This window comes from Micromesistius poutassou, assembly GCF_964030765.1.
Source record: "Micromesistius poutassou genome assembly, chromosome: 8".
NCBI classification, from domain to species: domain Eukaryota; kingdom Metazoa; phylum Chordata; class Actinopteri; order Gadiformes; family Gadidae; genus Micromesistius; species Micromesistius poutassou.
The window spans coordinates 17,096,239-17,122,814 of NC_140278.1; the positions used below are offsets into that span (position 1 = coordinate 17,096,239).

General features: G+C 42.1%; 1 protein-coding gene across 1 annotated transcript; it reads right to left on the minus strand.

Moving 5' to 3' along the window:
• On the minus strand, positions 1–24,965 carry plekhf2 (pleckstrin homology domain containing, family F (with FYVE domain) member 2). The gene is made up of 2 exons (XM_084472115.1): positions 24,829–24,965; positions 1–4,947 (listed from the first exon to the last, which is right to left on the minus strand). Exon 2 carries the CDS (start codon positions 4,934–4,936, stop codon positions 4,205–4,207), a length of 732 nt encoding a protein of 243 aa, XP_084328241.1. The 5' UTR covers positions 4,937–4,947; positions 24,829–24,965; the 3' UTR covers positions 1–4,204.
• Between the last annotated feature and the right edge of the window lie 1,611 nt (positions 24,966–26,576).

Here is a 26,576-nt window from a genome sequence, read left to right on the forward strand (position 1 = left end):
TATATTTAAATTTTCTTTTATTTAAAATTCTGTCAAAATTTGTATCTAACAATGACATACTGGATTACATTCAAATTGAAGCCCTTTTCGTTTAAAATAAAGAATTTCAATGCAAAAATTAACACCTTCCAATCAAACCAACCAACAGAAAAAAATGAAATGGAAATAAAAAAACACCACCAAGAAGCACATGAGAGCGCATATAGAAATCCAGGAGAATTCATTCATCAGGTGAGTTACCTGAATATCATTATAGTCCCTCAAACATGATCTGTGCTCTATAACTCCCAGTTGGTCACGAGCAGAACTCGCCCCCAGCTCCCTGTTGTTTAATTGGTCCTTGAAAAGCCACTCAGATCCCAGATACAAACACTATCCCGTAGAAAGAGCCCCTATTTTAGACCTATCTATTTCATATCTGGGTAGACACGACCACTTCTGATGTCACTAATGGATCCATTTTGTTTTCTCCTGGTGGTAAAATAGGGCTCCTTTAACGATTGAATCATCATGGATGCATCGTGGATGTGGTGAGGAAAGCCCAGGACAAGCACCCTCTCCCTGGGTTAACGCTGACCTAGTGGTCTATAACTGGGAGCTTCATCCACTGGTCTGGGCAGTCTGTTTTAATGGCCAGCATCAGCTCGGCCAATGTGACCCTTATCCTCCAATTAATGGATGAAAGTCCAGAGTCAAATGTGTTTTTTCTTTGCCCTTTAGACTGTGGTTTGGGGCGGTGTGGGTCAGTGAAGCTCTGTCTGACTGTTCTCAAAGGCAATACAATTAAATTTGACCTCACTTGAGTTTCTGAAATAAAAACACACCATCACACATGCACGCCAACAATCTCTCTGTAATTCAGGAAGTCCATTGCATCTAAACCCAGAGGACTTCCTGTCGTGGGGACCAGGCGCTAGAGACAGCGTAGTCACATTACGAATACAATACAAGGACAAACGCAAAATCTGTACAAAAAAAGAAAAGGAAATCATTGTTTAACATCAAAAAGGGGGGGGAGGGGGGACAAAACCAGCTCTCTGCTGACGGCCCGGTTTGAAGGGCCACTTAAGTATATACTCTCTGAGCCAGAGATCAACGGGTTAAGTGCAATTCAGAGCTGATGCGTTGGACGGCGCGGTGCCGCCCGGAGGCTTGCAGGTAGGAGGTTCTCTGCTCCAACCAGTCCCATGAAACAGCCGCTTAGTCGTGTTACAAATGTGGATTTCCATGTTAATTCCAAAGTCTTCGCCCCCTCCTGTGGTGCGGAGCAGCATCTCCAGGGGTTTCACACGGCATACACCAAATCATCTTCAAAACATGTACAAAAATAGACTAGGATCCCTTTATTTTGTTTTATTCCTTGTTCCGCATGTGTGAACGTGATTGTTAGCAGGCGGCGTAGAAAGCATAGCTAAGCTAGTTGGGTCAGTGAACACAACCATATGAGCCTGAACAGTCCTACAGTGGACCGCTTCAGAAACCACCATAGCAATTGGTTGCACAAGCATTAGGTTTTGACTGTGAAAGAAATGTTATTTTAATATCTTTATAAAGACACTCGCCCAGAAAGCAAGAAGGGTGACTTTTGATTTTACATTTAGCATGTCTGTGACGTCTGTGACGCCCATCCTATCCAAATGGGTGTCAGGCAAATGCAAAAATATATGTTATTGCGGGGAGAAGATCCTCCCTTCCGTCCTTCAAAGAGGACCACTTTCGCTTTAGATTGTGGGCACAAAGCCACGCAACATGACGCACACACACATAGGTGCTGAGCTGGTGCAGGGTTGGGTCCAGTGGCTCTGGGGCTGCAGCTGAAACACACACTTATGGTAGACGGCTTCTCGCCAGTGAATTGAATCTCAACGACCGCAGAGTTTTGTTTCACGGTCGGTCGCTGTTTTATTGGAGGGCACAAAGCACATTCTAATAATCTCTTTGTGGTTGTTATTGTCCCCTATTCAAAGATTAAACTAAACGTTTCAATAAAGGGTTAAGCGTAGAAAAACAGGAAGAGAAACTAGAGGCAAGACTAACAACTTGCATCATGCACACGTGCACACATCCGCACACACTTCATCACACCGGCCAAGCGGCTCCTCACTACCTACCCATTCTGCAGTCTGGTCACATGACCAGGTGTAATGTGTGGTCATTGACTTGACAATGCACTCTGGTGCAAGGATGGACACAATGAGGGATGGCCCTGAGGGGAGCTGACTTCCTGTAGGTTAGAGTGACTTCCTGTGGCGCAAGGCCCAGGTGTTATTTTTGTGTGACATGGCGTGAAAGGGAAGACGATGTGTGGGTTTCCTGATTATTCCATCCTTTCACTGGAGCCGTCGCCAACGGGAATGCATCAACAATCGTTGAGCAACAACACTCTCTTTATGACGCATCGCTGCCTGACACACTGTGAGCCTGAGGCGGGCCACAATGGAAGCCCATTCAATGGCTTACTGCCTTGTGGTATAGGGGAGGTGGGGGGGGGGGGTGGGGGGGTAGAAACCGCTCGATGGTTCTCTTTCTTGTGGAATGATGGACGGACGGACGACAAATTGACCAAACAACCCCACTCTGCTCAACGTCTGAACGACTGAACTCACCTAACAGGATACTGGCCGGGGTCCACGCGTCCCTTGGGTGTCCAACACCTCAGCCACCACAATGGGAGTCATCAAAGAACCCATCATGCTGATAATAGCTCAGGCCAGAGAAGCGCTCCTTACTGGGGATGAGTGACAGCAGCAGAATCTCTGGGGCCCGGAAGATTCCCATAGGAACCAGCTTGTGTTTAGTGCTGAGAATCTGGAATATTCCACTTCCTGAGATTTCCAATGTTGGACCCAACCATCTCAATGTTGAAGTGCTAAGTAGCACAACACAGAGCTACTTCGGCCAATGCTATGGTGACTGTTTATTTCCACTGCGGTTCGGTGTTGCAAAAATAACCCAAGCTCAAGTTCAAGCTGAGACATGAATGGACCGGGAAATTAAGGTTTGGTGATTTCAATGGAACTAGTTATTGAAATGACACACAAATGAGCAGTTTACAGGAAAGGTTTTTTCATCATCTTCTTCTTCCACTGAATCATGCCCCTCACAAAATAAACTGGGAATAAATGGGGGTGGGTTGCTTTTCCCCAAGAGTAGAATGGAGTATAAAATAAAATGCATGGCATGTTCTTTAACCCAATTTGAAAGACCAAAACTGTGGGGAAAAACTGTTTCCATCAAAAACTGTTAGGAAATGGCTAGGCTTTGGCCTGTTTAAAGCATTTACAGACACATTCCGCAGTTGAAGACGTAAAGTACCAAATATACTCATGTTTGGACACAGAAAGGGAACAGAGCATTTGATGCCATAGTTAGCCTACCCCAAGTTTAAACAAATTTTTTTGTTTTGTTTTAACCAAAAACCGTGACCAAAAACCGTGAAACAAACCTAACCTGACTTAACTGAACCGTTATGACCCCTATTGAAGACCTCATGTTTCCTATATGGTCATCGTTACTTCACACTACAAAATGTGGTTGTAAAGAGCTACACAGAGTCATAGATTGGTCCTACTGCAGATTTCAGATACAACCCTCAAAAGTCAACACACGTTCAGCAAGCCAGGGCCTGCAGTACAAGGTAGATTCAGAGTGTGAGATTAGAGTTTAGAACTCCAAAATCAAGCCGTGAAAAAAAAAAAGCACCATGGGGTTTGATAGTGGAGCAGGTTAGGGCCCTTATCACGCCTTACTTCCATCATGGAAAATGAAGACAAAAAGACAGAAATGGGTAGCCTGGAGATGTAGTAGCACCACTGCCTTGTGTAATGACGTCTGAACACTTAAGGGGCTCACTTAAGTGGGTTAAGGGGCTGTAGGAGGTGTGTGTTTGTGTGTATGCGCATGTCTTCAATCAATCCTTCCAAACTCCATGGGAGGGAAGACATAAGCAATTAAAATGAACGGCCACCAAAGCACGGTGACCAAACGCAGTCACAAGCTTGCATGTTCAAGTTTCACCTCAAGCTGGTGAGCGGGATTCTGGGCCAGGGTTGTGAAAAAAGAAAATCAAAGTGAAATAAATCAACAAAACACTCCTTCCTGAAGAGCAAGGGGCTGGTGAGGGTGAGGGGGTTGGGGGGGGGGGCGATGGGGGGGTGGTGCAAAAGCTAGGGTTCAGGGGGTCGCCGGGTTCACGACCTCTTCCTCAGTCGCTGCTGTCGTCTTCGTCCTCATCGTCCGACAGGTGGAAGACCTGCCGGCCGAAGGAGTCGGCGCGCTGGGTGTAGCCCCCCCCGGCCGACGTCAGGTGCACGTAGCAGAACTCGCACACGCGCACCGGCTTGGACGACTGGCTGGGCAGCAGGTACTTCTTATCCGAGCACGGCCCGCACACCACGAAGCCGCACTTCCGGCAGTGGTGGCGGCGGCTGACGGGCGTGAACTTGACCTTGAGGCAGCGCATGCACACGGTGGCCTCCGAGTCGGGCACCCAGACGGCCGCGTGCTCGCCCGTCGGCGACTTGCCGCTCTTGCTGAGCAGGTCGGCCACGCACTTGGCGATGTGGTTCATCCACTCGGACTTCTCCGTGGCGGTGGCGGCGTACACGGCGAACGACTTGGTGGGCGTCTTGATGAGCCAGCCGTTGCGCAGCTCGCCCTCGTCCGGCACCGTGTCGATGGTGACGCTCTCCAGCGGGATGATGTGCTGCTTGTTGTACTTCTTCTTCTGGATGACGATGTTGCCGTACACCAGGATGTCGTTGAACAGGAAGAACTGCCGCGCCTTGGGCCGCTTGCGGCACAGCTTGGTGAGCACGCCCTCGCCGATCAGCACGCGCCCCGGGATCGCCAGGGGCTGGCCCGCCGCGCCGAAGCAGCCCTCCACCACGCCGATCCGCTTGGAGTTGGCCTCACTGTTGGCAAGCCGGTCCACCATGGTAACCTCGCCTGGGGGGAGGGATGGAGGGGGAGAGAGGGTTGAGGAAAATGATTGAGCGGGAGAATAGAAAATTAACAGGGCGAAAGGGGAATGAGGAAAGAGAGAGAGGGAGAGAGACATTAGCTTTCTCAGCTGAAAAACCCATTAGTCTGCACCACCCTGAAAACCTTGCTTCAGCTTCACAGGGGGCATTTCAATGCAACACATTTTTAACCAACAGCAACCTTTCAGCAGTTTAATACTGCCCCTCTCTTTCCCTAGTATCCACTGGATTTCTATTTTTGTGAGGTTGCTTGCGTCATTGCGTGATCTTTCGTGAGTTTGGCTTTTGTATGTGGTGTATGATAAGAGGGTTAGGCTTCTCAGACACTTAAAAGTATAACACCACGGTGTATGTGCTGGGTGCATGTGTGGAGCTCGTTATGGACCGCCGTTGATTTTGATGATCGCATCCGTGGGAGTTATGCTCTCCGCACAAAATATATATACAATATAGCACAAACCTACTGTGTGTGTGCGGATGTGTGGAGCTCATTCTGAGCAGCCATTTATTTTGATGTCCATGTCCAAGGTGAGGGTTGAGCTTCTCAGTATAACGCCACGGTGTGTGGTGTATTTCATATACAATGTTCATTATAAAGGGTTAGATAACAAAGTTACTAAAAAGGTGTCACAAAGTTACCCCTCACCCTCCTTCCCAGAACTCTCTGCACAAATGGTGTTTGAATCCCAGCTGTAACAGCGGGTTCACTTGCTCTTTCACAGCCAACGTAGTTAAGTAACATTGCAGGTGAATCATTAAACCGAAAAAAATCACCAGTCCCTAGCTGGAAGTATGTAGATATGGAGTCATTAATCCTCTGCTTTTCTTTCTGTTCCATGCCTCTGGATAAGGTCATGGGGAACCAGTGATGTCCTTGTTTGGAATGGTGCTCTTTAAGTTTGAATCAAGATAAACTTAGAAATTTAATACATTAAAATGTCCACACGGTCATGTGCAGGAAATTGTGTTCTTCCAACGTAGGTAACTAAATAACTGTCAGTTAATATTCAGAAAGAAGATGAAGGAGGGAAAACCGATGGATACATTCGGCCCTGATTAAACTTCAGAAGGATGAATGGAAAAGGAAGGCCACCTGTGAACATGCCAAAGGTCGCAGAGGTTGTGTGGCCCAAGGCTGATCAGTAATTTCCATGCAGGGCTCAAGACTAGCACTTCTACTCGTGCCATTGATACCAATGACTTCATCGTTTGGTGGCACCCTCAACAATTTGGTCTCATTTTTTTATTAGACAGGAGAATGTCCTTTGTCACATACCATGCATCTGAATGTATTCATTTGAACAGATTCACTCACTTCAAATAAGTTGTGTTATATGTTTGTTTTTTTTGCAAAGGTGATCATTACTGCCAGCGCCTCGACATCTCCTTCCTTTGAACCAACCCTTCGCGCTCCTCCTCCTGTATGAAATACCTACCAATAATTACAGGCTGGTTATTGGGTCGTATACTCAAAATAGACAGACCAGAATAGCATGCTCTTGAAATACGCTAGTGCTGCAGTGCTATTTCATTAAAACTTTGCACAACGTACAAAACAATTGTATTGTTTTATGATCAAAGCAGTGTGTCTTCATTGAGACAGTGGGTCGCAGTGGGTCGCGATACCAAATAGAGCACTCGCACCAGCGCCGCCATACAGCTGCACTATAACTTTCAGCACTGAAGAAACCTTGGTAGGTGGCATCAGTTATCAATCATTTTATTAAAGGCAGAACAAGACCTAAATCCAGTCATCTGACGTGTATTGTGTTCTACAGGACGAGATGCCCGGTGGATCGTCTGGTGTACAATCCGCTTCACGTTGAAGCTCTGCCGAGACAGTCGGACTCGGACCAAGAGTAGATCCGAAAGCCACCGACTTCCTCCAAACAGCACTTACGTGATATTGCAGTTTTGCTTGTCTAACGAATTAGACAGTTTCGTCTTGACAACCCTATTTTAAAACTTTACAGGGGGAACCCTGTTAAATATATATATATATATATATATATATATATATACACACACACACACTGGCACTGATGCAACCCAGGGAAACAATTACCTCACATCCACATGATAAATGCCATGACTAATCGCGCCTCCTTTTTTAAAGACGTTTCAGCAGTGAGGGTCACATGCAACGTCCATATAAAATGTCAATGAGCCATATAAAGTGAGCCCTAAATGGGTCTTGTTCCTGAGAGCTTAAAATGGGTGTGTATTCACATCTCTGATTGACAGAGCCGTGTGACAGGGGTGCGTGCATGGCTCTGCTTTACCAATGACAGAATCAAAACACTTATCAGTTGGAGCCCTGTAGGTGATCCAGCTTTGTCAGCTACGTGAAGGGAAAACAAAGCATGTATGCGATTATTACGAAACATTATAGCTGTTGGGTAAATTCAGCTGGATGCGAGTTCAGGGTTTATGCTAATTCTGCCTAATGCAATTCTAGATGTATTTGTTCTGGCTGTATACTTGATCTGAATAATGCTAGTTCTAGATGTATTCGTTCTGGACAATGCTAGTTCTAGATGTATTCGTTCTGGACAATGCTAGTTCTAGATGTATTCGTTCTGGACAATGCTAGTTCTAGATGTATTCGTTCAGGCTGTATGCTAGTCCTGGACAATGCTAGTTCTAGATGAATTCATTCTGGTGTATGCTGGTTCTGGATAATGCTAGTTCTAGATGAATTAATTCTGGTGTATGCTCGTTCTGGATAATGCTAGTTCTAGATGAATTCATTCTGGTGTATGCTCGTTCTGGATAATGCTAGTTCTAGATGCATTTGTTGCGGTTTATGCTAGCTCTGGTAGTATTCTAGTTCTGGCTGAATGCAAACAGACATATGCTTTCTGACAGTTCTTGGGTTTCAGAGCAACAAACAGAAGGAATCGGAAGAACAAAAAAAGGATGTGCTATACAGCCAACGGTATCATTAGCTTATATAACCATGGTTTAACTACAATACGTTTCATTTAGCCAGGGGCCATACAACCATATGGAACTCTCATTAGTTAGTAATAGTCCACACTCTGGCTTCTCATGCCATTGCGTAACATGACACAAAAGAGACTCCCTAACCACAGGTATTCCTAACCTGCTCTTACTTTCCAGAGAATCGAGACACATAAAATATTTAGAACTAGGTGCACATTTTCTGTCCAGTCGGGGGTATTTTCTTTCCAGTTGGCCTAAAGCATACGGGCTACTAAACCGCACGTGTACGTAGACCCTGGCTGCATCAGCACTATACACTGACAGCAGATGCATAGCCTTTATGACAGAAACAAATGACACAGTGCCTCTACCAGCCTAATCTGTTGTTGAGAATGACACAGATATTAGATCAATTTATCTGAGCCCAGCAATTATGTTGTACTGTTTCTGCCAGCTCAACAGCTGTTGAACTGCCCCTTAAAGGGTTAGCTGTTATCTCATCTCATGGCTTCCCCATTGGTTTCTACAGAGGTTTTCCCTGGTCAGTGTGCTGGTGTAAGGTAAGAGGGTGTCGTCTTAGTACAGCTGAATGAGGGCCTGTGAACCTAGACTGTAATTATTATAGAGATTAAGCTGAAAGATTTGTGTACAACAGTCGTTGGCTGTAATACATTAAAGCTTATCTTAAGAGTCTCCTTAAGTACTTCTACTGACATACAATAAGACCATTACAATGATCGCTATTGTTGAGAGCCTATTAGTTATCCTCTGCTGGTTCCTCATCTGTGACCCAGATGCCAGTTTAGGGCGGCTTGTTGGGAGGGGCTGCCTGGAGTGTCTGACCGCACACCAGCGGGGGGGGGAACGCCTCCGTGCTAGGTGGAGAGCCCGGAGCCGCTGGTGGCCAGAGGAAGGAGTTGGAGAACTACAACTACCGGGCTGTTAGGCAGCCAGGGGCTGGGGGGTGGGGTGGATGTCAGAGCAGAGAGATGCTCACATGCATGACAACACACAGAGAACTCAAGGACCCACACAAACTACTTTTAAATTCACCACATGCAGGCCCCCAGAGACACACCACGTCATACGGGGGCTTGTTCTGCCGGTAGGATCCTGCAACACAGGGGTTTACCACCACCTACCACAACGTGGACCTTTGGCCAATGGGCCACATATTTCTATTTCCGTCACATTTAAATATGTTCGATAATCATTTTTACCGTTCATTTGTATTGTAGCCAACTCAATATAACAGCACAATAAGCAACTGGGTGTCATTAAACAAACCATAGTTGCTCAAATGAAAACTGTTTGCATTGGGCGCCCTTAAATCACTGAATGCCTGTTACTATGCAGTTTATCCCAGCATCCATATTTGGTCATGATCTCACCTCATATGGATCAGAGATCGGGGGAAGTGATGTACACTCTTCGTTGTGATGAAGGTATTGACAAAACGTAGACCACAATGGCAAAGAAAAGGACTGTTAGAGTTTAGAGTTTGATTGATTAAATGACTTGGCACAATAATTAAAGTGTGATGTATACCATGTGTGCAGTTAAATCAATTGAGTAGCCCTAGATGATATGAATGAATTTGACATAGAAGCATTGTGAAAAGGTCTATGACAAAGAATTTAAAAGCAACCCAATCAATGCACATTACATTGTCACACATCCCTTTCACATATAAATGCTGTAATTAATAATTGCCGGTTCAGTTCTCTGGTAAAAGGTAGCCATTTCTGCAATTTTAGCAGAATGCTGCCGTTCTCACAGCACCGGCAATTCCGCTATATAGTACTAGGGCTGTCACTTTTTATTCGATATTCGAATATGCATTCTAATATGACATGACATATCTGTAATATATATAATCAAACCGTTGTGCCATGTTGTGTAGCACATTTTTTACATTCGCGGGCGCTCTAATCAAGCGAATAATATATCCTGATTCGAAATTGGATAACGCACGGAGCAGCCAGCCTGAACAGTAAATTGCAACCCCAAGTCATCCCCGCTGACAGCAACACGCTGCATTGGTGGAGAGACACTGGCTGCCACAAATACCCGCTTCTCTAAACATTGACGCTCAAATCCCTGTGTGCCAGGCACGTGTGTGTGCTCCCAACGTGTGTTCTCTGCCGCACATAACACTGTGAATAAAAAGAGAGCCGCATTTGATCCAGATCAAGTTGATAGACTGGTGTTTCTAGCAAAAAACATTAAGAAATTAATTTCTTGCAGATAGGCTTTAAGCCTTAGTACTCCTGCTGCTGGTCTTCTGTTTAAGTTGTCACGTCATTGTTTGCACTGTGCAGTTCCGATTCCGTTTTTGTTTTTCATTGCATAGCCTAATTTTGTGATAGTGGCACTTTATATTGATTAAGTTGATATACAGTTTCAAACAAAGAGGATATGGCCTAAGTCCTGTTTATGTCTCCTCTAGTCATGTTACATTATACATTTGTGATTGAATCTCCGTTATGGTGCCTCGTAGATATTCGAATATAGTCTAATACATTGCTTGATATTCGATATCCGTTCGAAATTGATTTTTCTCAAAAGTGACAGCCCTATATAGTACCCTTGTAATTCCCCGGATTTTATATGTTACATGGAATCACCGCAGCATGAAAACAACATCTGTCCAATTCACTGTTCAAGGTGTGATCTGGATACCTCGTACACCACCCGCACGAGTTGCTCTAGTGACGTAACTGTAGCACTTATAGGGTTCCCGTTTGTCTTTGTGATTGTGTCATGTCAAACAAACCAGCTCAAAAACAAACAACACAACTTTACACTGTATTGCACGTTAATTTTTGAAGATTTTCGACGATTTTTAGCCTCTGGCGGCCATGTTATTTTGGCAATCAACTTCATATTAACTGAGCAGTAGAAACTTTGGGCCCCAACAGGCACTGTGTCGGTCCTGCTCAAATCAAACATTGCGTCTATGAACTGTGGCGATTTTAGCGACAGGCCACGCCGTGAAATTCCATTCAAAGTGGCCAACTTTGACGTCACGCCACGGACACTCCCTTCAACGTACAGTCACAAATTGAAGATTGTTCATTCAGCACCATTTTTTGACTGTACTGACCAATTTTGAAGCATATCCGATAAATTCCCTAGGAGGAGTTCATTCAAATACAAGGCGAAAAAGTGAAAATGGCCGCAGAGAGTGAAAATGAAAATGAAAATAGCCGACTTCCTGTGGGTTTTGGGGCATGGATCCAAGAGGCTTTTCTGTAGGTCTTGGCACTTTATACGTGCCTACCGAGTTTCATACATATTGGTGAAACATGGTGCAGGGGCTGCTTTTTAAAGTTCCTGTAGGGGGTGCTACAAACATGACAAACACGATGTTGGGTTTAACTTGTTCAGAATTTGATTCTGAACAACTTTTGTATTGGAGTCAACATCATAGGAGTCCAACTTCATGTTGATATGAGCAATTAACTCTTTTCGCGGTTTGGCGGCCATGTTGTTTTTCCAATCAACTTCATTTTACTTGAGCAGTTGGAACTTTGGTCAACAGCCACTAAGTCGGTCCCGCTTAAATCAAACATTGCGTCTATGAACTGTGGCGATTTTAGTGACAGGCCACGCCCATTTCGATGCCATGCCCTATTTGAAAATATGTCGACTTTAACTTGTTCAGAATTTGATTCTGAACAACTTTTGCATTGGAGTCAACATCATAGGAGTCCAACTTGATGTGGATATGAGAAATTAACTATTTTTGTGTTTTAAACCACGCCCCTTTTAGAAGTCAATGGCTCATTGGTGCTTTAAAATTTAATATACAGAGTAATCCTAAAGACCGTTTGAAGATAATAATAATAATAATAATAGATGATATGGGCTAAAGGATTTTTGTCAAAGTAAAAAAACCTGGGATCCTTAGGGATTTTAATGTTTTTAACTAAATAAATTCCAAATGGCGGAAAATCTGGAAACCGGAAGTCATAGGTTTTTGAGGCATATTTGTTCATCATGAGGATATGCATGTGTGAACAAAGTTTCATGAGTGTAGGTCAAACCGGTTACAAGATATGCTTGTGCAAAGTTAGCATTTTTGGACAGTTGGTATAGCGCCACCTTTGGGCCAATCAGTGTAATATTTGCTGTCTGCTAATCTTGGGTCAACCTCTACAGGTCTAGTAAGTTTCATAAAAAGCGTGCGAGCGGTTTAGGCTGTGCAATTCAAACGTGGCGGAATAATAATAAAACTAACAACAATTACAATAGGTTGCCTCGCACTTTACGGGTGCAGCCATTTTTGTTGTTGAGTCGTATGGTCAGCCTCACTGAACTTGGTGGACTCTCAGAATTATGAGTGGGACCGACCAAAAGGGTAAGTTCCTCCGTGAATTGCCGCAAGAAAGCTGGGAGATTTCCCCACTTGCAACTCCTGCGGGTGGTGTACAAGGCATCTGGAACACACCATTACTACCCGATCCTACGAGGGAAAAACGTTAAGCTGTGTAGTGCATTATTTTTCCCTCCTGCACGTGTTTAACATGGATGTATAGCCACCAACTGCAAAGCCATAAATCAGCACCTTGTACATTGTGTCTGCTTGTGCTGTTAATGTTACCATATTTCTCACACATATGAACTTCACCGGAAACATACAGAGATTGGAAAACCAGATTTGCCGGCATTTCGATGCCTGCTCCCATTCAGACATCACCCCTATGCTGTTAAAGTATTGGCATGGGTTGAATGTCTGAAAGGGGCTATGGTCATGTAAGACATATAAATACAATTATTTGGATTACCTTGTTGGCAACTTTTCTCAATTAAGATAATCTTGACATTTGACATAATTTTTAAATATGTATCATGGAATGATGTGGTATGCCAATGAAAAAACAATAAACAATCCTATTGAATTAAAAGCCAGTGTGAGGAGAGCAACACCAGTGAGCCAGCAACAACTGGTAGCTGGTAGTAATATGGTGATCAAACCATGTAAGTGGAACCAGAGTTGGATTCGGAGAGGCCCCGTGCTGCCAGCACAATAAACACTTTATGAACTTTGAAGAGTGTAAGGCCATTTCATTTTTAACCCAGTGAAAAAAAACATGTGTGGCTCTGCATTCACAAAACAATGTGTGAATGATCTGCTTACTTTGAGATCGGGTGCAGAATGAGACCAATATAAAAGGTGGGTGGTTTAAAATGGCAAAAAAAACAACCGAATCGCTCATGGAATGAAATGCCTGCCACCAGCTGGTTTCTTAAAGAAAGAAATCTACCAAATAAAGAAATGAAGAGTACCTTAAACAGATGACAATGGTTAAGTGACTTGGTATGAATAGTTTACATTTTTTTGTTAAACAATTAACAATTAAATAGACCTGCAATCGCCAGATCAGGGGTTTGTTGTGCAAACAGCATGGGAAATAGGGCACTGGTATCAGAAAACAGCCCTGAAGCGAATAAAAAAAAAAAGGCACAAAAGGACAAAATAATGGAATAAATTTGGACAAAAAAAGATCAGTTCTGCCGGGGGCTGTAATTAAACATAATTTGTCTCCACTAGCCACTGTGATAGATAAATGTGAACTTTCAGATTTATGTAAAAATCAGAAAGTTCACCATGAAAACATGGGATTTTATTTTCTTCTGATAAACGACAACAGCATCTAACATTGAAGTATACTATAAGTCACACATGTGGCATTGATATATCTAGCCACATGTATCCCACCAAATGTAATCATAAAAAGGGAGGTTACTATCCCAACTGCCAGATAAACCTCACCATCTGCTTAACCTCAGCAGAATTATATCAAGTAGACGAAATGTCTTTTGGTAAAAAGTAATCCAGTCAGGCAGTGAAGATGTATGATCCTTGCTTTGATAAATACACAAAGTATTGTGATATATTCCAGCCGAGAGCACTTCTGAAAGAACACATCAGGTCAGCCCCAGGCCCAAGCCCAAGTGGCCCCATTGGCAGACTACCAGTGTGTTTCCACAGGTACCATCCAGGTAACCTCCACAAGTTTAATTTAGCTCTGACATTTTCCAGTGGTGAAACATGTGATGTGAAAAGAAGGCTTGGCAACCACTAACCTCCCAGTCCCATCACACAGGCTGACTGGGAGGCCCCTGCGTCAGCTTCACTGGGGGTGAATGAAGACGACCAGTCACAGAGAGAGCTGGGTACTGTGGGGGATGAACTCCGTCCTCCTGAACAAGGACACACATCAAGCCTTTTGGGGGATAAGCCTGTCCATAAGTCATTATGTCAACTGTATAACTCAATGTTGACATTGTTTTTACTTGTACTTGTTCAGCCCTATATTGGGTCATGAGGACTCATATACAATTCAAAATGTATGCATCCAATGACAATATGCTCTGAAGAAAATACTTTAATTGCAGTAATGTTAATCAATAATCATACAATCATTCAATCAAGGGACACTTCACCCATTTGCATTAAGCTTTGCATCGTTAGAAACCCAGTCATATTTTTGAATGGTCCTGCATCATTCCCTCATTTTCCCCTGAGATGAGAGAGCTCTGTATCTACCTCTAACACTTCCTGCTTTAAATTACACAAAATGACGATTTTTACTTAATTCAAAGCAGGAAGTGTAAGAGGGGGGGGGGGGACTCTAAGAAACTACAAGCTTTAGTTCCAGTGGGTGGGACATGACCCACTTTCAATACAGATTCATGTCTCCACCACTGAAATTCTCCTTTAACCATACCTCCATCAAATGTACAGAATTTAGAAAATGATACACTAGTAGCCATTTAGGAGACCACAATCTTCTTCTGGAGGCCACTACGATCTTCCCAGGACAACCACAGTGTCCCATTGTGACAAGCCACTTAGCCCAGGCAGCCCATCCTCTACAGGTGGCCGCTGGGAGCTGCCTAGAGCAATTATCTCCTCCAACAGGTACTTTGGCCAGTCAAAAGTGGGGATGCACCACTACCACAAGTCCTATGTTTGTTGCGTCGGCCAGTACCCTACTTCATATGTATCTGAAATGAAACGTGTAGATTTAGAAATTTGTCGCGCTGCAAATCCTTGTGAACACGCTCGCCCGTGACAGGGCAAAATGTCGCGGCGTCAATCAAATCTTGCCGCGGGTTTTTGCCGTGACAAATTTCGCCCGATTTGCATCTCTACGTTGACTTTGTATGGAATCGTGTCGCGCCGTCGTGTTTGGTGTGTATCGTTACACTAGGGGTGTAACGATACACTAGGGGTGTAACGATACACTCATTTGTACCAAATTTTTTTGGTACGGGTCTAACGGTTCGATGCACATTTCATTTCGGTACATACCGAGAAAAATTTTTTTTTATAAAGTTTTTATTGATTACCACACACTCTTGAGAGTGTCTCGTCTTGTCCTGATGACCACAATGAAAATAAGTCCTGGACTTTATTGTGTTTTTATCCTCAATTGTATTTGATGTATTTTGTGTAAGGCATTTGTTTGATACAATTTAATAAATCAAATCAAAATCCAATTGTTTAATAAAAATAAAATAATAAAAACTGCTGTACCGACAAACATACCGAACCGTGACTTAAAAACCGAGGTACGTACCGAATCGTGACTTTTGTGTATCGTTACACCCCTAGTGAACACACAGTTAGGTTAATAAAACATAGCCTATTTGCTTTTTAAACATTTGGGATACCAGACATGCTTCTGTCTCAGAGCATGAAAAGTACACAACTAAGTACATAACTTTCAGCTCCTAAAGGCCGATACCGATACCGATAACCGATAACACACACAAACACACACACATATATATATATGATCATGACCTAAGATCATGACATTAATACTATGAACAAACCCAAAAACCTTTGGGTTTTTATTCACACTTGATGCCCAATATGCGGACATCGGTGGGCTTGCTTGTGGACAGGGGGGCGGGCTTGCAAGGGGCTGGATATGACTACGCTCTGGGAGCCGACAGCAGGAAACGTGTAACATAATAATTAAAAATAACATTTTCTATATACGTGTGCAGTTGTGAACTCATTTATTGTAATTAATTGTATGATGTGTACTTTTAGGGTTGCGATAAGACCTATCATTTAGCGTTATCTTAGTGGGAGCAGGGCACTGAAATTATATAGGCTATGTTATCAGGGCTATATCGTGCACCCCTAACAAGATATCCTTGATATAAGGGATGTGAATTACTAAAAATGGTCCTGGTCAAATAACCCGGGGGGCGCTATGAACGAATAATCGATTATTTGATGTGTTTCCAGATTCACAAAGGCAGCCATGGCTCATCGACAAGAAATAACTTAATATCTTTAAACTAACTTTAATTAATCCTCATCAAATTTAAGCCAATTCAGAGTGTGCTAATGCAGAAAAATAAGCTTGTGGTGATTTAGAAGGGTGTCATCCTGTAATTTGTCGAGCAGAAGAAGCTACATGTTCTGATATCCCTAACTATAAAGATAAATGTATTAGTGAGGGGCACACAGAGGCAAGGGAGCAAGACACAGTAGCCCTGGGATGGGGAAAATTGAGGTCTGTTATCCGTTCATTTACTATTTCAGTGCCACATGATGTTGGCAGTTGAATTTTGTTTGAAGGTTCAAAGAATATTACTATCCATAGGAGGAATCACTCTTCCTCTCTTAGGATGTGGTAGGCATGACCTCTGCTCTAGCCCCAGGATACCACCACTAATATATATATATATATATATATAATATATATATACTAATATATATATATACTAATATATATATATATATACACTAATATATATATATATATATATATATATATATATATATATTAGTGGTGGTATATACATATTAGACCTAGGCCTAAATCAATTGCATTAGGCTTTTGTAGGCTATTAACCATTGGTTAGTAAATAATAATAATTATTATTATAGGGACATTATATTATATGTTGGATCTAATGAGAGATCTATGTATACAACTAAAAACATTGCTGGGCGAATGCTTTATAATGTCTATAATGTCTATAGATGATACCTCTAAAATGGGCTGTGCATGTTTACTCTGTTCACACTGAGTAGTACTAAAGTGATCCTGAGCCAGGAACAAATAGGACTATCTGCTGTCCAAGTCAACTGAAAACTGAAACACCGAAACAATGACGTTAAAGCATGGGGAAAAGTGAGGCAATAGTGGGTTCTAGCAGTTTACACCCTAGACCCACGGGGACTTTGACCGCTCAATAAGCCCCTTCGCTCCCCGCTTTAGATCGCGTCATTGCACTTTGTGGCCTTGAGGACATGAGCGTTCACAAAAAGAAAAATTCTCTCCGTCTGTACTCAGTTGTTTTAGCTGCTTGGCTAATTTGAATGGTGCCGCATTTGTTCTATACGCTGTAACGCTACATTCACATTTATTTAAACTTTGGAATCAGTCAAACTGTCTGATACTCAAAATGTGTATCAGACGGCTCTTTGTCTCCAAAGACACATATTTGAAATCCAAAAGTGTCAGGTATTATATTAATTAGCCTTTGGTTTATTATATTAGTCTATGAAGTATATGAGGCTAATCGTAGCCTATATTTTCTAGTGAAATGGAATGCAGAGGCTGACATGATCAAACACACATTGTAGACGACACGTATTGTGAAAAGTGAATTTGTGTGGTCTGGAGAGGTCATTCAGCGGAGGCTCTGCGCCTTGCCTATAGACAGCTGGGGTAAACCCTGCTGCATGCTAGCGAAAGATGCTGCAACAGCAGAGGAGGGCTGGTAGCCTGGTAGAGAGAGAGAGAGAGAGAGAGAGAGAGAGAGAGAGAGAGAGAGAGAGAGAGAGAGAGAGAGAGAGAGAGAGAGAGAGAGAGAGAGAGAGAGAGAGAGAGAGAGAGAGAGAGAGAGAGAGAGCGCACCAGGTGGGTTCCCGGGCAGCAGTTGAGTCTGAAACAGCCCGTCCTGCATTCCACACCGGTGCAAGTGTTCTGACCAGCCGACGTTGGCTGAACATTATTAGACATCACTCGGGGATGTGCGGGAATTACCCCAAGATACGTGCTAGATTTACAGAAATGTATACAATTCTGCACAATATACACAATCCCCCACTGAAAGACAAACCCGTTTTCTTATCTGTATGTGATGGAGTAATGGTTCACCCTGTATAACTTTATATTATTTTCCCTCATAGCACGAGTTTGCTCAAGGATAATCTTTGCATTCTATACACTGGAGGATACAGACCAGGACGCTGCATGTCATTGAAGATTACACAGAGCTTACACAGCCTCAGCTAGTGATACAGGGACGATTAATGGGTGGTCGGATGTGACAACATGATTCCCAAAATAGTGACCTGCCTCCTGAATAATGATGTATGCTAATTAAGACTGGGTGTTGACACCATGACTCCAATGAAATAGGCTATCAAAAAGGTCAACCTATTCCCTGGTCACAGTTCACACTAATGAGAATGATCCATGACATTCACTTTTGCCTTTATTATGCAGGAGATAATTCAGTGTTTATTTGGTTTTTAAAACTTAACAGCCTTATCGCTGAGCCATATCGCGTCTCTCATAAACACCAAGCTCCATCGAGCTAGTTATTTAATAAGGGATTCGACCGTTTTTTTAAGGACCCAGGGTAAATGTAGAGTTGTAAATGTCTCACAAACCGCCCAGTTTCGTAAAGCATCAACACCGCGAGAAGGGTTAAACGAGAGTTAAACAAAATTCACTGCTGCTTTACAACTGGACGCAGACAATGTCAACAGTTAACCTGGGGTCTGGACCGGACAAATCCTTTAAACTACACGATCGATCATGTGTTTGGATTTGGATCGAGTCTAGTATTGGGAGAACATGACAGAAAAGAAAGTCAATACACAAAAGAACAAGCAACATTGATTTAACTATTTTGAACTTCTCTGAAAAGTCACCACTGGTCAAAACAAAAAATGCTTCTGCAGGATAGGCAAGACCATCCAACATTATGGATGGTCAACATCCAACATGTGTTATCCCTTGTCAAACAAGCAGAGGTGTCCAAATGTAGAAGAAATCTACAGAAAACTAAGAAAAATTACATAGATCATCATGATCCTGTCAAGGTTGGCTTTTCCTATGATGTGTGTATTTTCAGACAACTGTAAGTTCAGTTTCACTCCTGAAATGACAGTAGATCAAGATGACCATCCCCATTGCAACACTGGACATCTCACCATATGTCCAGCCACAAAGCAGTTGAGTCTAAACACATACCGCATAAACACACACCTCACCAATATACAATCAAAGCATGTAGGAGGGGGAAAACCACACTGCCTGTTTGGGTAGAGGCATGAGGTACTAATCACTGCAACTATCACAGTAATAACAGGCTGAGGTCTCAGTGAATGATACTTAACACTCTGTCATGTTGGAGGCCGCAGCTCTACCATAGAAAATAAGAAGGCAGGTTGTCTACTTCAATGGGAAGTTGGAGAGTGACAGTATTTTGGTGATGAAACAAACTGAAGGCTGATGGTCTATGCAATGAGGTCCAAGCTATTGCAAGCTAGTGAGTTTCACTTGAAGACCATGGTAGAGCCAGAGGCTGTGGAATAGGAAGAGAAAGAAAGAGAAAAGCCCCTGGATTTCACCTTGATTCGGGCGCTTCTGCAATCAGACTTCAGAAATTAATCTTAAGTCTCATTTGTGAGGATACTGGACTGCAGATTTGATGCTCATTTCTTCTGAGAGAGAGTGTAATTTCCCTTTGAAAAAAGTACCCAACGCAAGGGGAGGCTAATTATAGCTTTGAACCGTCACAGCAGCTAACAAAAAAGAAATGGTACTTTGGTCGCACCCTGCTGACATCAGTAAATTCCCACATTAAATGCTGACCAGCAGCATGTGTCGAAAACATCTTTCAAACATTCCTTTCTTTGCTTTTAAAGGCATACTGAACTACTGTTTAAGCTAGAGAGGAGTAATTATTCAAACACATAAAAAAATATTAAAATATATAAAATATGTATATTATACACAAGGCTAATAGTTAATAAACAAATGTTTTCTAATAGGTTGTAACTAGTGATTATGCAAAGCTGTGATTTCACCCAGTTTATATCGTAACTAAAATAAAAACTAGTGAGTAACACTGTTTAAAAGGTAAGGTCCCAAAGGAGTTTGTTTTGTGTTCTGCCCAAGTGACCTGGTGACAACCTAACCCCAGTGATAAAAGACTAAAGACAACACAAAGTAACTAGAGCCTGACTGATCCATCAGTTCATTTTATCAGCAAATATTAGCCTATCAAAGCTGTATCTGTATCGGTGTATGTCAGCCGGTGGTATCCTACTCCACCCACAGGGTATACATTATATATATATATATATATATATATATATATATATATATATTAATTAATTAATGATATTGAACTTAAAATATTATGCTAATTATCGTTCATTCATCTGAGGATTCTCAGCCGTATATTAGCTAATAAAGCTAACAAGTTATTAGTGATTAGCTGAGGTCAGAGGAAGAGGATACCAACATAGGACTGACAGACAGCACTGCATGCAGAGCTGCATGCTCCACATGTCAGTCGGACCTGTAGTAACGAGTATTACAACTCTTATTATCTCTGCATCATGCTTCAGGGAGTTTAGGGAGTGCGAGCCGGGGGAAATGATTGTTTGTGAGTCTGTGTCCATGCTCTGTATAAGGAGAGGTCCTGGTCCTTTTTAAGGTTGACTGTTATCATCATCATATCATATTTCTACCTACTTAAGTTTCAGTTGCTTTTAATAACTGACAGACAATTTGTCCAGAAACTATAAATGTCAACTACTCAGCGGCAAGCTTAATTTCCAGTCTTGCCCAAGCTGATACTCCAAGCTGATACTTCAGACCGTGGTGAACTTTAAATGTGGTTGAAAGCAGGGAGGGGCTGAGCGCATACGTATCTCCTCGACGCAACGTCACAATTTAATTCCAAACAGTGGATTGTTTATATAGTCTCAAGCGTTGAATTTGGCAACAATGTCCCCCGCCCCCCACTCCTAACCTAAAGATGACCTCTTATGAAGATTCTCATAGGTCACTGAAATTTAGGTCATAAAAGCGGAATTCATGCTTTTACATCAACTTCTACAACATGCCGTTTATAACATTGTAATGTTAAGTAACATCACTATGTTAATATTACTCTCTGTTTATGCCTATCATAGTTTGAAATACTATGACATTGGCATAGGGAGCTCTGGTTCATCATCTAATTGCTACATTATAGTTCTAATTATATAAATGATAGTGCAAGTTCATCAAGCATCAACTCATTGCCAATATACATTATACAGTCTCTGGTATAGCGCTGGAGATCCAATTGGGAGGTTGCTTGTTGGGTGTTATTTGTCGAGGACTCACTTCTGCTTTCTTTAGAGAGTGCTTGGGCAAGGCCTTACAACTGACTCAAGTGTCTCAAACATGCCCTACAGGGTTACAACAATAACAACACCAGTTCCAACACCACCATTGTGATTTCTCCAAGGAAGATGTTAATTTCTATGGCACACTGCTTGTATACGCTTGACTTGATTCATGACTAATTCTTAGATAAGACGTATGTTATAAAAGCACATATACTGTATGTACTTTGTTATTAGCCAACACATTCTGAACACACTAGTGTGCATATAGTAAATAAAGCCCAATAAAGCTCTAAGCTGTAACAATAGCAACAATGCAGAAGTGTACTAAGATGAAGCATGTGAACACTAAGACCAGGGTACATTCTCAGCTCACAGTGTATTTCTCACTTTAGTTTTTAAGTGCTACACTGTACTCACTTTGAATTGCACTCGAGCAAGAATAGACTAAACATTTTAAATGTGTGACTAAAATTGTGATAACAATTTGTATGCAATGTTGTATACATTTTTGAATAACAGAAATAGTGTCTGCCGTCATTTTGATGAACCTTCCAGAATGGCAGACATCCTGACCAACAAAACACAGCGCTTCGCCTTCCTCTATTTATGCATGTAGTGCCCAGTTCCTGAATCTGTAGGTTAACTCAACCCATTAATGAAAATAAGCAAAGATAATAATGTATGTGAATGAAATACCTTATTATTTCTTCCATCAGATCACCATAGAGAAGTTTAATTCTCTATAAATGTCTGGCTGCAGCCTGTCCTGAGACGAAAGAAGTGATCTCTCACCCAGCAATCAAGACCAGAGTTAGCAATTTGAATATTAACTAGACAGGAGGAGAACAGTAGACTAAAGCCGTTTCTCAATACCAAGTACGCGGATTACATACTCGCGGACTTGGAAGTACGTACTTGGCAAGTCCGGACTTTCAAGTACAGACTTCCGAGAACGCGAGTACGCACCTGCAATTGGAACAGCAGCGGACTCGATGATGCATTCTGGGATATTTAACGGTCCCAAGTCCACACGAGTCACCTCCGATGCATCCTCGGTAGAACGGCCTCATCGAGAACGCATCAAGAACACTTCCGGGTTTTACAACAGTACTCGCGTACTTGGAATTGGAACAGTGCTTGGGCCACTGATGACGTTTATCGAGAACGCAAGTACACGAGAACACACGAGAACGCAAATTGAGAAACGGCTTAACACTCAGACATCCCTCCACCACGTGGGAGCTAGTCTTGTTAGCCTCTTAAAGATCATGTTGTTGCTTGCATGCCACAAATATAGAAAGGACAGAAAGGCTTATTAACCAAGGAGAATAAGTCTAAGCTCAGGTCATAACCAACAGAGGTGAACACATCCTGTCCAGACAGGAAGTTGTTGTTGTATACGTACACATGTAATCTGCAGCCACTTATATACAGCACCCTATTGGATTAGAGGGCTTGCATGTTAGATTACAGGGAGGTGCCTTTAGGATCTGTTGGATTGGTGCCCTGCCCAAAAGGCAGGGAGCAGCTCACCTAGCCTGGCTCGGGGAAAACTGGTTCTGCCATGCTTCAACAATGACAACTATTATGATGGTACTGTACAGTCTAATAAATAAAATGCAATTGCAATGAAAAAGAGACATAGCAAGCGCAGGTTTATGACTCAAATTTGCTAATAAATTGTATACAACATGCAGCCCTAATGACTACCAAACATTGCAGTAGCCATGATTGGTTGAAGATATATAGTATTCTAATGTGTTGTATAAGTAGGTCAATTTCCCCCTCTGTGAATAAAGAAGTTGTGGAAAGGACCGGCTGATTAGATAGGATGCCACTCTCAATACACCTGAATAATCTCCAGTTCTCCAACATCTTCTTCAAAAGTGTACTGCGTCGATGTTAGTGGCATCTACCTAGTGGAAAGGACTTAACAGAAATATAATATATGTGGATTTTGACAATATGAGAATATCAACCGGCACCTTACACAATACAGGCCAGTGCTGGCCACCGTAGTCATTGTGAAGGGCGGGTGAGGGGTACATTCTACACACTGGACCTTTGAGACTACTGTTAGATCTGTCGGGCCTACATCATGTGTTCTGTCTGTGGTAATGTGTGCAAGTGAGACAGAGGACTATTTGAGTACAATCCTATCCACCATATATGGTTATGCTTATGGAATACCTGTCGTATTGGTCTATCAATAAAATCAACCATTTATAAACAGGAGCAGTACAAGTACTGAATCCTGCTGGTGTGGGAAAAGGCCAGTTTTATTACAAGGCAAGGCTGACAAGTTTAAAGAAAGTGAGGCAAGGTCTAAACTTAATAACAGCAGTTTCCTATTAACTGGAAATAAGTTAATAGATCAGGCTCAGAGAAAGAACATGCTCAAGGATAGGGCTGGATTTGCCATCAGCCTTTATCTGAGACATTCCACTATCCTACCTCAGCCCTGAGTCGGACCCACTCCAGAATAGGTCAGCATTTATGTGAATAGGGGGAATCATGCTTCGCTGTATGGGAATTTTAGTAGAAGGTATTTTCCATGCAAGGATCCGTGGTCCAATGAGTGCTTATGGAATTAACAGGGTATTACAATTGTTATGAATATTGTAAATATTGATTATTGTGAATATTATTTAATACATTTGGACAATGACTAACTACATAAGTAGAAAAGTACATGATACATCTTATATAGAATGGTTAAACGTATTCTTATTAAAACTTAATTTAAAAGGTGAAAAATCTGAAGGAAAACCTCTCGAAAAATTAAAAACATTCTGGTTGGAAAGATGCATGTTAGAGTGTCAAGTTATGATAAGTTATAGTCACACAGCCAATAGAAATGAGGCTCAGGTGACCTGACATACTCTGACCGACTTGTCATTGACTACACATTCACTGACAAGTGAATGTGGTTTAAAACGAGCACTGCCCTTCCCTCGTAAACAACCCATCGAACCACGTTGACACCGGTCACTCATACATGAATAAAGCTGTGGATTACGTAGGCCTATATGTATTTATGTATTATAAATGTATACGTGTTGTAGGCCTATAGAGTAGTTTGCTTTCCGTTCAGCAGAAGCATGTTGTTCTCCTGTTGAGCTCTAAGAGTCAACACAGTTCATTAGCAGAATATCCTGGGCAGGGTTTCACTTCTGCCATAGAGTAGCAGATTTGAAAGTTAGAGAAGTGCACAACAGACGCAAAAAAGCATTCATGTCCATCCTCAATGATACTAAGATGGTCTAGATGCTACCTTTTGAGCACTACAGTCATCTACCAATCTGTATATTGTTTTATGAAGGATTTTAGGAGCGCTACTGCAGCTAACTGCTGGCTTCATTCGTCCGGTGCGGTCCAATGTCCCTCACTCCGCCTATTAGCTTGTGCTAGCCTGAATGGAAAAAGTACAACGCTAACATGACCAAAACTGCTCCAACACAACAAAACAGACAGTTTGGGTGAGGGGTAAGCACATACCCGACGATCACTCAGCGGTTCGGGAAACTTCCAAGTAAGTTTGAACTCCGTTGTATTCCAAACTAGGTGAAAATGTATACTCTTCCCAACCTAAGTCAGGATCGTAACTGGTCTGCCCTCGTCTAACAATATGGCTACGTTGACAGGCAGCGGTCTCAGCGGCGGCGGGGCTCGGAGCTGGCCACGGGCTGGGAGCAGAGCCGGGGCGGGACTAGAGCACTGACACATGTAAACAGGACGGGACATGGTGGGAGCCTCCTGAAGGTTGGGCACATTTTGTTGTTCACACAAGCAGGAAAACCACTTGTAAGTAGTCCTACGACTAATGCATTGGTATCCGAGTTAAAACGTTCAGGAGTCCAAAAGTAATGAAAGTACTGTAGCCGAGTTTTACAATTCAGGGAAACATTTGCATATTTTATGTTCTATAAGGGTGTTTCATTTGATCAGCATCATCGGGCATGTATTTTCAAGAAATACATTTTCCACTTTGCCAATGGTTATTTAGCATTATCGTCCGAGTTCAACCATATTACAGTAAGCTTTAAACCCTTAAGATTATGACTTACATAACTATACATTCTTGTCACTCAATGTAGATTACACTAATTACGGATGTAGGTTATAGGAAATGTAATTAATTAACAAACAACAACACCAAAAACAAACAACAACATAAATAATAATATAATAATAGTAATAATAATAACAATTATTATTATTATTATTATTATTATTATTATTTAAATACATGACAGGAAATCAGATCAAACATAAAAACCTAACATATCATTAAATATAGGAGAGTTTCCATATTGGATAGGAGTAACACATTATACTTCTTATTATATAGTCCATAATTGTATTTATAACAACATATACAACATATATAACAACATATATATATAGCATTATATTAACCTTAACCTTTAACTCAATGTGTTGTTCATCATTAATATTTTGGTTTGGTTTAGTCCCATCTTGTGTTTAATTAATAAAACTTGATTGGATTTATATAGCGCTTTTCTAGACACTCAAAGACACTTTACAGTGAAGGGGGGACCTCACTAACCACCACCAATGTGTAGCACCCACTTGGGTGATGCACAGCAGCCAATCTGCGCCAGAACGCTCACCACACACCAGCTTGAGAGAGTGAGGGATGATGATTAGGGGGCCAGATTGAATGAGTCTGGTTGGGCAGTTTTAGCCAGGACACCGGGGGATCCCCTACTCTTTGCGATAATTGCCCTGGGATCTTTTATAACCTCAGTGAGTCAGGACCTCGGTTTTACGTCTCCTCCGAAGGACGGGGAGACTTCTGCTCCAGTGCAATCTGCACACTGAATTTCCCTGAAGGTATTTTATTTTCTTTCTTACATTTTACCCATTTCGAACATTCAATTTCGGCCAATGAACATAACATCCTTACCTTTTTTTTTTAGGTTTTTAGATTATATCTTCAATACGTGAATGGTTCTTTCATTGCATTTGTATGCTAATAGGGATGTGTTATGGTCTAACATAGAATACTAAGTATAACTAATAATAAACAGAATTGTATTTCAGAATTGTATTAGAATTGTAATTGTATTTTTCCACAGGAACGTGTACTCCATTGGAATCATCCTCCCCCCCCTGCCAGATAGAGCCAGTGCTGTTATGTTCCATCTACAAGGACACACGGGTTAACCATCGTGAGCAACAATTGACCATCCATCACCGTACCTGCGTCCATGACGCATTCA

Bases quoted from the DNA above. Each gene is read 5' to 3' on its own strand.
- plekhf2 (XM_084472115.1), bottom strand. From the start codon at position 4,936: ATGGTGGACCGGCTTGCCAACAGTGAGGCCAACTCCAAGCGGATCGGC.